This window comes from Typopeltis vanoorti, chromosome 14 (assembly GCF_054136105.1).
Source record: "Typopeltis vanoorti isolate ZY-2024b chromosome 14, IOZ_Tvanoo_1.0, whole genome shotgun sequence".
Lineage (NCBI taxonomy): Eukaryota > Metazoa > Arthropoda > Arachnida > Uropygi > Thelyphonidae > Typopeltis > Typopeltis vanoorti.
Window position 1 is genome coordinate 20477443 of NC_143562.1, and position 12126 is coordinate 20489568.

General features: G+C 36.0%; 1 protein-coding gene across 1 annotated transcript in view; it reads right to left on the reverse strand.

The window, feature by feature from the left end:
- LOC150099284 (cGMP-dependent protein kinase 1-like) overlaps nt 1-12126 on the reverse strand; it is a 149017-nt gene that overhangs the window by 26164 nt on the left and 110727 nt on the right. Inside the window, exons 11-13 of the mRNA XM_090404514.1 lie at nt 10942-11095; nt 10563-10702; nt 135-224 (exon numbers count right to left, since the gene is read on the reverse strand). Of these exons, the coding sequence (XP_090260640.1) occupies nt 135-224; nt 10563-10702; nt 10942-11095 (384 nt within the window). The remainder of the gene's footprint in view (nt 1-134; nt 225-10562; nt 10703-10941; nt 11096-12126) is intronic.

Genomic DNA, 12126 nt, shown 5'->3' on the forward strand with positions numbered 1-12126 from the left:
TAGAACATTACAGGTTTAACAAAAAAAAAAGAATGAGAGTACTTATAAAATAAGGCACAGTTTTAAGTGGAGATGGAGAGGAAAAAACAAAGAAAGGAAAAGAACACCTAGATAGTATGAGAACTACAACTTACCTATCTCTTAAAATACTCCAAACCTCTCCACCAAGACATGCTTCCATCATCATATAAACATATTTCTGGTCCTTAAACGTCTTATATAACCTAAATAAAAATACAAAGAAATCAATATAGTAAATGTGGATAGATCACCTCATGGGTTAATGCAGTGTTTCTCAAAGTGTGGTATGCGTAACCCCTGGGGGTACGCGAAAGGTCTTCAGGGGGTTGTGGCAATTTTCGGCTACGCATCATTAACGCATGGAATCAATATATTTCTCAACAAATAGTGCAATTAGAGACAACTGGAATAGAAACGGCACTAACTAATGAATCACATCTCCCCTCCAACAGAAACTACTGTATAGACTTAAGCATAACCACACGCTGCCGGTGCAACATATGGTTTTGCTTGACATCACCCCCTCATGAACGTGTTAAAACTAAGAAATATATAGTGAATGTGTTTCAGATATTATGGAATTCGATTGAGGGGAATTAGCATTTCAACTCAACTGTTGAAATGCTTATTTGTCTTTGGTTCGCGCGATCTTTTGTTAATACCTCACCAATCATATGCACTTCTTCATAGCTGTTCTACATATCTCAAATCTTGTAAATTACTGGTAATTTTTGCTTGAAATAATGGGAAAGAAGATGAAGCTATTTGGACAGATGACTTTCACGATGCACATAAGAAAACTGTTCTCGATGCCAAAAGTAGTGATAGCGAGTAGGAGCTTCTTCGCAAGTCGCACCATTTTCAGTTTTTTTCTGAAAACTTGAGTTTCCGAAAATCCCCGCATATATCTCGCACCACGAATTTTTAGCTTTAATTTTGGGAAAAATGAGCGAGTTATATTCGTGTAAATATGGATCAAATTTCAAATTTGATCCATATTTCTTTCAAATTCTTAAGTATGGATCATTGGTTAAAGATTGGATTTATAAAACCCACAAAAGAGAGCAATATAGCAAATACAAGTAGCTGTAAGCAACAAGAAAACGTTGATACTGCATCTGGATCAAATGAAATTGATAAGGGTGTGTCGTCTGATATCTTTAGAGAATCAACTAGGAAGAAGATGAAAAAAAATCTTCGTAGGAACGATATGAGTTACTTGAAATGTGGATCTTCATGGACGGGAAATGAAGAGGAACCTATTTCAAATTCAATTAAAAATAAATCACAGTTTTTGTTTACATGAACATATAAATTCAAATAAAACAGACATTTACAATGAAATATACTTTATTATTTATTTGTTATTTGATAAGGGGGTACTTGGTAATAATGAAAATTTAAGAAGGGTACGCGGATATCTGAAGTTTGAGAAACACTGGGTTAATGTATCCCAAGTCGAAATCTTTATTTTGACCATATAAGTAAATGATATTTTTACGCCGAAGTAGGGGCGGTACCCGGCTTTTTAAATTATAAGTATATCAGGCTTTGGGAGGAATACAGAAGACAACTGCTGCCATCTCGTGATCCCAAACTCTAGCAGTTATACACGAGTACTTATACCTGAAAATAATACCAGTTCTACGATCGACGTTTTGAGTTAAAAACACAAGTTTCTTGAAATAAAAATAAAATTCCATTTCCCGTCCAGAAATAAACATATAATATATGCATTATGCAAATCTATATTATTTAATTACGTATTTTGTGCTTTTTATTTGCTTTCACCTTTATAACCATTCTTCTATAATATAATCATGAAGCATGGTGAATAAATAAATGAAACTTATGCATTTTATATATTGCTTATTGTAAGGGTTCTTGGACTCCTTGGAGGTGTCACGTAATAATAATATAATTTTCTCCTAAAATGTAATTTTTTTTCTCACAAATAGAAAAACTTCAATATAATATAATCCAAAAAACGAATTTCAATTTATTTTTAAAAGTTTGTTTTTTTCTGCCGCTAGATGACAGTTTAATTGACAGTATGCGAAATGTAACTTTCAATAAGTCAAGTTTGTTGCCTAGGCAACGTTCTCTTATTTACTTGAATGACGTATATTGCAGGACGACACAAATGCAATAAAATATAAATTCCAGTTGATGCCTTTTGAAAAACTAGTTTTCACTTGGCATGCAAACAAGAAGATTTTATGCCACATATATGAAACAAAAACAAGTAGAAATGGATATAACAATCTCATTTACGTTCGCATAAGAAAATTTAAAGTCGAAGATGAGATTTTTATGATGTAGTTGAAAAATGAAAAGGTAGTGATAAGAGCCGTCAATACGGAATTATTTTATTGACGTTTGTTTAGGCAAGTTTATATAACTTGGTTGTAATCGAAAAACTATAGCTAAATAATGGTACAAAGTATGTGTAAGACATTTGGAGGGTATATTTTAATAATTTATCTTGATTAAATCATAAAAGTTTAATATTTATATAACAAAATATTTTAATGAATTACATTACTGTAATATTTTAATCAATTACTATAATTATTTAAATATCATTTTATCAAAATCATCATTTAAAATCTTTATTAATTTTTTATTATTGTTTGAAAATAAATATTAAGAAATATGTTATAAACAGAGATGTTTATAACACAAAGGTGCTTAAGAATTTCACTTTAAAAAGTGAAATTCATAAGCACCTTTTTTATTTTTGAAGTTATTTATTTTAAATAATTTTAAAGTATAATTTAATCTAGAAAATATATTATAGAAAATATATTATAAATGGGGTGAGTAGAGTATGAAAAAAAAGTCCTTTTTAGGACTTCCAGGGTAACAAATGGCAATGCTGTAGTCAATGAAGTTTTAACTGAGGCTCGACTATTGCCGTTACCCAGCCATGACTAGAGCTTCTTAGCTCAATAGCACCCCATCCACACAGATTTACTTCATTCGATGACCGGATAAAGATTCAAGGACTCAGTCCATCTCCCAGTTCTTATAAGAACTATTAATCTAGAAAAGCCGTTAGCTGATTTAAAAATAAAAAAAAAATTCCGAGGAATAAGCAGAATTTGCATGCTAGTGATAAGTAGAATTACTAGATGTTATATGTTTCGTTTTGCTAAGTTACATCGCCTAGGGAATGGAAAAAAATCAGTTTATTTATTATTTATATACCTTTATCGAAGAAAGGCAATGCAAGAGAGTGCGAAAATTACGGAACTATGGCAGTGATTTCTCATGCAAGTAAAGTCTTACTTAAGATCATTCAGAAAAGACTGAAACCATTCATGAAGAGAGAAATGGCAGATGAACAGGCAGGATTTCGAAAAGGCCAATGTGAGATGTGAAATCGCCAATGTGAGATGGATAATAAAAAGAACACAGAAATATCAAAAGAATGTCTACCTTTGTTTCCTCGACTATAGCAAGGCTTTTGACTCTGTAGGTCATGTGAAACTGTGGAATGTGTTAAGAACAATCGGAGTACCAGAGCGTTTCATTATCCTTGTAAGGAATCTTTATTATGAACAAGAAGCTACTGTCCGAACAGATCTTGGAGAAACTGAGTATTTCACGATAGGTAAAGGGGTGCTACAAGGATGTATTTTATCTTTATACCTGTTTAACTTTACAGCGAATACATTTTAAGAATGGCAGGGCAGGAGGAGTCTTCAGTTGGAATTAAAATTGTTGGAAGAAATATTAATAATTTGAGGTATGCAAGTGATACCACCTTGCTAGCAGAATGCAAAGAAGATTTGGAAGAACTTATTATGAAAGTTAAAGAAGAAAGTTCTAAATATGGACTTAAACTTAACCTCAAAAAGACAAAAGTTATGGCAACCTGTGAAGTTAATGATTTTGAAGTAGATGGAGAGAAAATGGAAGCAGTTAACAATTTTGTGTTCCTAGGATCCCGAATTGATAAAGATGGTTATTGTACCGAAGAAGACTATTACTCGGGAAAAAAAACAATGACAAATTTAAGCAAGATCTTTATCTTTAAAGATATTAGCCTCACAACAAAAATCAGAATCAATGGTATTCCCTGTGGTGCTGTATGGATATGAAAGTTTTACCCTGAGAAAGAGTGAAAGAAGGAAGATAGATGCATATGAATTATGGGTTTGGAGACGCTTACTAAGAATACCACGGACTGCTAAGCAAACCAATAAATCAGTGATAGACAGAATAAAGTCAAATTGCTCCCTTGAAGCTATGATCATCAAGCATAAATTGTCATACTTCGGACATATTATGCGAGCAAATGACAGTTTGGAGAAGATCATGATGCTTGCTAAAGATGAGGGAAGCAGGAAGAGGAAGACCGAGAATTAGATGGGTGGATGGAGTTAAAGAAGCAACTGGAATGCGCCTGGAAATTCTGAACGATATGGCCAGGGACAGATTTGAATGGAGAGCGTGTGTTCATAGAATCACCAGGAGTCGAAAACGACTCGATGATGATTCTCCACACACACACACACACACACACACACAACGTTACATGGCATATTTTACAAGTACAATTCCATTACATGTTTATAATACAGTTCTATGTATTATGTGTTGGGGTATGTGGACCGTACAGGACATTATGATTGTACCTATGATACGTTTACATTATTACTAACTTCCTATCAACATTTTCCTTCGAATAAGTCTTAAGATGCAAGAACTATATTCTTCTCAAATCTCATATTTCGTCTTCCAAGGCGCTTCTAACTGCATCAGTCCATCTGGATCTTGGTCTCTCTGAGTCTTTTTCCTGGCATCGTGGATATTTCCCCCATCAGATGGGACAAAAATAAAAAGCAAAGCCACTACATAGATTCCGGTTTAAATCACAGAGACTGTTCCTAGAGGCGGCTCGTGTGGTATAGAAGCCATCAAACTGTAGCAGAAATTATAGTCCCTATCCGCCAGCCTGCAACAATCAGAGAGGGCGCCAGTGTCGTCTTTCATTACATCATTGTCCTTGCTCTAGTGCTCATTTTAATTTTGTCATTACTGACTGTGTATCTTCAATATTCCTTTGATAATCATAGCTTGAGCTGACGAAACGTCCATTTGAAATATTTCGTTTATTCAATAAACGAATATAACTACAGTATTTCATTCCTGTTTCCATAGTTTTAACACAAAAACTTCTGCATGAAATTATCTCAAATAGTCAATATGACGTCATTTTAACATTTAACATTTCTGGCTAGATGGGTGAAGCAAAATTGCTTTTCATATTCCCCTTTGTCTTGTAATGAAAGAACTTTGAATGGAGTGTTAGTGAGCTATATGCTCGCCCAGTGAGGGCAGTGAAGTTAGTCGTGTTCAGCTGAAATTAAGATAGGCTTTGCTCTTTTATATTTGTTAATTTCTGCTTCATTATATTCCGAGGCTTCCTTGATTAACGGGTTTGGATGGTTACTTGTCTTGGTAAAGAACTTCTCAGCTAGATTTATGAGAAAGGAAGAGATATAAGGGATATTAACTTCTCTATGGATCTGGGTGTTTCTTATGAACCAGGGGGCATCCAGAATCATCCTCAGGCACTTATTCTATAATCTCTGAAGTTTTAGAATGTTAGAATTTGTGGCTCCAAGCTGGGGATGCATAAGTGATAACCGGTCTAATTACCATCTTGTAAATTGTTAATTTTGTTTGCATGTCCAGTTTACGTTGTCTGTTAATTAAAGGATAGAGCTGTGCTAATACGTTGGATGTTTTTGAGGAAATGTAACTAATATGTTTGCTGAATAGGAGTTTACTATCAAGAATCACTCCAAGATATTTAACTTCAGTCTGCCATGGAATCTTTACTCCCAATAAATAAATATCCTCCATGGTATGGATTTTCTTTCTAGTACACAATATTGCTGAGCTTTTCTGGGGGTTAACTTGGATCCTCCAGTCTGCCATCCACTTTTCTAAAGTGTGTATGCTATTTTGTAGTCTTTTAGTCGCCAGTTTCGGGCTCAGTGATCTTTCCCTCAGTGCAGTATCATCTGCATATAATGCAGTTAATGTTGTTCTTGGGTTCAGAGTGATGTCCGCTACATAGATCGAGAACAGGAGAGGTGCCAGAAGAGATCCCTGAGGTACGCCTGCTGAGATACTGCGCCTGGTCGAAATCGTTTCGCCGACCCTGACCTGCATATATCTGTCTTTCAGGTAAGAATGTATTATTTTTATTAACTTGACTGGCAAGTTAAATTTTATCAGTTTGTAGAGAAGGCCTTGATGCCATACTTTATCAAACACCTTCTCTGCGTCGATGAAGATGGCAGCTATGTTGAGTTTCCAGTTAAAGCCTTTAGTAATGATTTCTACCAGCCGGTGCACTTGTTGAGCTGTACTATGGGCCTTACGGAAGCCGAACTGTTCATTAGGCAAAATTCCTAACTTATCTGTTTCTGCTTGAAGTCTTGAGAGGATCACTTTCTCTGTCACCTTTCCGAGGCCGGACAATACGCTTATGGGTCTGTAGCTTTCTGGAAGGTGAGGATTTTTTCCTGGCTTCTTCAGTGGCATGATGGTGGCTGTTTTCCATGAAGTAGGGAAATGCTGGAATCTAAAGATGGCATTTGTAATGTTGACGAGATGGACTATGGCCTTTCTTGGAAGTAGTTTTACTATTCTGTTGGTTATGCCATCCGGTCCTGGAGCTTTTTTACTGTTTAGATGGGAGATGATATTTATCATTTCTGCTGGATTTGTAGGAGTGATATGTTCGGAGTTAACAGTGTTCTGACTTAAGGTTGTCCTAACATGACGATGAATCTTGTACATAAGGTTGATATTTAGATTTGTATGAGATGGATTGCACTGAGATTCTAGGTTATCTACTAGTGCTTCGGCTTTCTCTTCATCTTTGTGAACTGTCCTTTTCTTGGTTTGAATAGGGAGTATGAGTTGCATTTTGATGCGGATTGCTCTTAAGAATTTCCATACAGAATGATCTTCAGTATTGATGTTGGCCAATTTGGTTTCCCATTGATGGTTTCTGTGTTTTTGAAGAGATTTTCGGACCTGCCTGTTTAGATTGTTCAATACTTTTTTATCTTGTGGGGGCTCTGGTACAGTGGTATCTCTTTCTGACTCTATTTTTTGCTCTGATAAGCTCCATGATTTCTTCAGGGATACGGTTGGTTGGGTGGAAGACAGTGGATTGTCTGACTGATTCTATTGCTTTCTGAATTTGTATGGTTAAGTTATTTATTGCTGTGTGAATCTCTTCCATTTTACTGATATTGGGCACCGGACCAATATGATAGGGAAGAACCTTGGCTAACTTGTCCCATGGTATGAATGTGTGCAGAGGAGAGAATTGATCTGATGAACCTAGATTAAGCACTAGGACTGTGGTCAGAAGATAATTCGTTAACTGATTCCAATTTGAATTGGTATCTTAAATTTTTAAAGATGACAATGTCTAGTACATCCGAGTTACATGAAGGGCTGAAGTGGGTGGGCTCGGTAGGGTCAGCCACAACAACAGAGTTTAGCATTGCAAAGTTGAAAAGTGTGTGGCCTTTAGTGTTAGTTGATGAGCTGTACCAAGCGGTGTGTTTTGAGTTGAGATCTCTTACTATTATTATGGAATCTTTCGGACCAAGTATGGAGTCCATATCTGTTGTCAGCAGAGGAATGCTTGGAGGGTTATAAGCAGCATAGATCTTGAGACTAACAGTATTGAAGGTATCTACCTCCACACCAGTCACCTCTAGGTTTACTGTTTTGGGATTGTCTATTGTATTATGATTCAAATAACTCTTAATATATATGGCTGTGCCTCCACCTCTTGTGCCAATTCTGTCGTTTCTGTACATAGTGTACCGATGGATTTTTGGGTTATTAGCTGGTATTAGGTGTGTTTCACCAATTAAGATGATATCAACACTGAGACGGGTTGCACATTTTTGAAGTTCCAAAACCTTGTTCATCAATCCATTTGCATTCCATGCGATTATCTTAAGAGCTTTTGGTTTGAATTTATTACTCATGACAGATGGCTGTTATAATGTTTTGAGTGCCTTTCAGGAATCTCTTTCTGGAAGATGTTGAGGGGCATGTCTTGCTGAATTTCTGCAGCGTAGTGGCAAGTGACGCTGTTAATACGGATGTTATGTTGGAGCTTTCTAGCTCCCACATTCCTTCCTGTGAGGTTAAAGGCGAGGTGTTTTGGACTGGAGGACGATTTGTTTGGTTGCTTAAAACGTTTTTACGTGGAGGAGCAAGATTGACTTTTGTTGATTCTCGATTTTTTGGATTGGAAAGGCATCCCTTGTAGTTGGCGGGATGAGGTCCTCTGCAGTTTGCACAGCATGCGTGGTGTGGTGCATGTGATGGTCTGGTGTCCCTCGCCGCAGTTCAAGCACCTGAAGACTGCCTTACATAATTTTTGGGCATGACCAAACCTTTGGCATCTATGACACTGACTAGCAGATGCTCTTTTCCTAAGAGGCTCAGTTGCAATCTTGAGTCCGCATACTACAGTCAATTTATAGATCTGCTTTTGTGTGTTGCTTATTTCCACCAGCACCAAAGGCATTGGTCTTTTATCAGATCTGAGCATTCTCTCACTTTTACTGGGGACAGGCCCTGTCTGGAGAGATCAGTGTTCACATCTCCAGGAGTGATACATTCGGCTATCCCACGTAGAACTACCTTCAGGTTCTTTTCGCTGGGTAAAGTGAAGGTGTGATATGGGAAGTTAGCATTGTTCATAAATCTGGTCATCTGTCTGTAATCCGAGACAGTAATGGGTTGTATTTTAACTCCCTCATCTGAGTTTTTAGCCTATGAGAATGAGATGTTTTGTTCTCTGAGGGCTGATGAGACAGGGATCCATTTTTCCTTATCCCTTAATATGACTGGTGGTATCTTTTCTTTATGACTATTCCCTGTTTTGGGTTCTTCCACATTGGTGGAGATTTTCCTCTTCTTTTTCACCAATTGGAACTCTGTAGCTGTTTCCAAGTTATGATAATTACTGTCTTGGGATGTAGCATCTTCCACACTTGGGGAGTGTGCTAAATCTGATTGCGTCTGAGTTGTGGGCTCTTCACTCATGTCAACCATATTATCGTCTGTGACTCCTGTGGGGGGAATGTGTCAAAGAGCTTGACTTTTCCTGGCCAATTATCACTCAGCAGATTTCCTAGTCTGAGGAATTCCATGTATACTTCCTCGAATTTGGCCTCATTCAGAAGTTTTGCCATGAAAATAATTTAGAAATGTGTTAAGTCAAGGATGGAGAAAGAGTAGAGATTGCTCAGGTGTTCCGAGCAGGTAAGGATAATCCTGTGGACTTTTGAGGGTCCACTAGCAAATCCAGTAGACACACTAAGGTATCTACCAGCAATAAGATGTCACGATATAAAATACAACAATGGCGATACTAGCGGTAGTAGGCCTAGCGTATCGCCCTTGTAAATTCAATTGACTTACCTGGATGAACCAGTATGGAAAATAAAGTGCCTGTTTATGGCAGCAAGCAATTAACTGATATTACAAATGAATAAGCATAAATCTCTAAAAACATATATCAGTCAAATTCACAATTCACCATCAAAAATACACGACACGAAACACTAACATACACGACACGAAACACTAACACGCGAGCCGCCATCTTCGAGGCTAAGTGGGTACCTCGATAGCCCTAAGAAAGTTTTATGGGACGAAGATATTCACATGGATGCGACAGAAGCCCGATGGCTCAGAATCACGTCATTTCCACTTTTATTATATAACATATCAAGTGCATTTTAAAATGGTGTAGGAAATAATTCTTGTAATTAATTGTGATCACTAAAATAACTAGAAATATTTTTTCCATTTCATTCAAAAATAATAAATTACAAAATGTTTTATTATTTTAAATGTTTTATTTTAAAAATAAATGTTGATAAACAGTAGTTTCCTTTTATATAGAAGTCTGACCATAGTTTTATATTGATTAAAGACTTAATATAAAAGAAAATGCTAAGCAGCTTACTCAATATTACCTAATATTTGACTGAGATTTGTGAATAAATGGAACGTAGGCTTCCACATCATTCGTTATTTTATAACTGGCTTAACGGTATGTAACATAATATCAAGAATGAATGTGGCAGTGATTCATTGCAGAGGATATTTATGTAATTCTGCTGATTCAATGCCAGTATTGTGTGAAAACAGAATTTGACAAGAATTATTCATTCACTTCACAGCTTACATAATCGTTTGCGTAATAAAGCAAGCTCTATCAAATAGGTTGAAGTGTTTCTCGTTGTTTTTTGTTAATCATCTCTCGCCTCTTAACTTCGTGTTAGGTCAGAGCCAAGAAATCTTCCTTTTTTTTTCTTCACTAGAATTATAAAGTCTTTTCAAGAACTTAAAAGTACAGTTTTCATATATTATAATACGAAACTTTGGGATTTATTTCCCTTTTATGATGTTGATTATATCAAACGTATTAATTACGTACCAAAAGATAGAGATAGATGGCAGCACTCACCTACCTGCAAATAAAAGAATGTCTGCATGACATCATTATATTTCTTTCACTTAGCACGTGCTCTTGTTGTTGGGTTTCGACGATGTGTTGTTTTTGAAGACATTTCAGAGCAAAGGCTTTTCTTTTGTCAAATACGTATTGAACCTTTAATAAAGAAAATAAAATAAAAAAAACAGAAATTTGATTTAGTATTCATTTTAATTACAGTCTGTTTCACTGCTTCATATAATTGGCATATTAGTATTGAACATGCTGAAATTACATTTTTAAATAGTTAATTGATAGAAATAGTTAAAAATAGAATAGCTTATTTAAGAAAATAAGGTGTCACAAATGAAAAAAATAAATAAATAATTCGGACTAAAATTGCTCCACATTCTTACCAGTTCTACTCTTCCAAATCCTCCGATGCCTAACGTAGCAACGATATCTAAGTCATCTAAAGTTATGTCAGCAAATTCGGGATCTTCATCACCACTCTCTTCTTCTTCTTCTGCTTCTTCCTCTTCTTCGAACGTCGGCGTTCCTGTCAAGGATCTAATAATAATTAGGAAATAGAATTACATTTTTTTAAAAAAATTCCAACGTCTTGTGATGCATTGTAATGAGCTCTGAGCAAAATTTGGTAACTTACAAACTAAAATATATTAATTAAAGCAAATAGCATTAAACTAGAAAATGTTAACTTAATTGCAGTATTAATGCTCTTGGTACCTTGGTACCACTTGTACCGAACAGAGGGAGGTTTCGTTTGTTTACCACCATACCATTTTATGGTGGTAAAGCGCATAGTTCAATCTTTCACAAGATTGAACTATGCGCAACCAACGAGAAGTACAGGAACCGAAATCGATCACGTGACCAGAGTCTCAACAATGACGCTATTATGAAACTCCATGGTATGGCCACTTTGTTTTCCATCAATGCAACTTCAAGATTCTGTTTTGCGTAACATATACCTAACTACACTGTGTCCTTTTCCGGTATAATATGAACATTTTGCTTTGTTATTAACATGGACTGATTTCAATCCGGATGATACTGGTCATAATTCAATCTTGTGAAATCGGGTGAAATCACACACACACACACACACACACACACACACACACACACACACACACACACACACACACACACACACACACACACACACACACACACACACACACACACACACACACACACACTGTCCAACGCTTTCCTTCCAGTTCATATATATTAATCTGGAGTGAATGCTTCTATTTCTTGCATGCCAAGCATGAGACAAAGTCAGATAATAACTGCAATGTTTATTTTTCTTTTCGGATTTTTTTTAAAAAATTTATTTATTCAAGGGTTCAAAAAAGCATCATCATCCATCTATCACTGACGAACAACCAGGGCATTCATTCCCTTTAACACATCAGACTTTGGGACATACATTGCTTGAGTCTAGACTCCCGCAGGTTTTACTAAATTGCACTGTACAGATATAATCAGTTTCAATTCAAGAGAGAGCTAAAAATCAACTTTGTCTTTTGACGGAACTGATAAAATGGAGATCAAACCCACGGTTTTTACTCCCT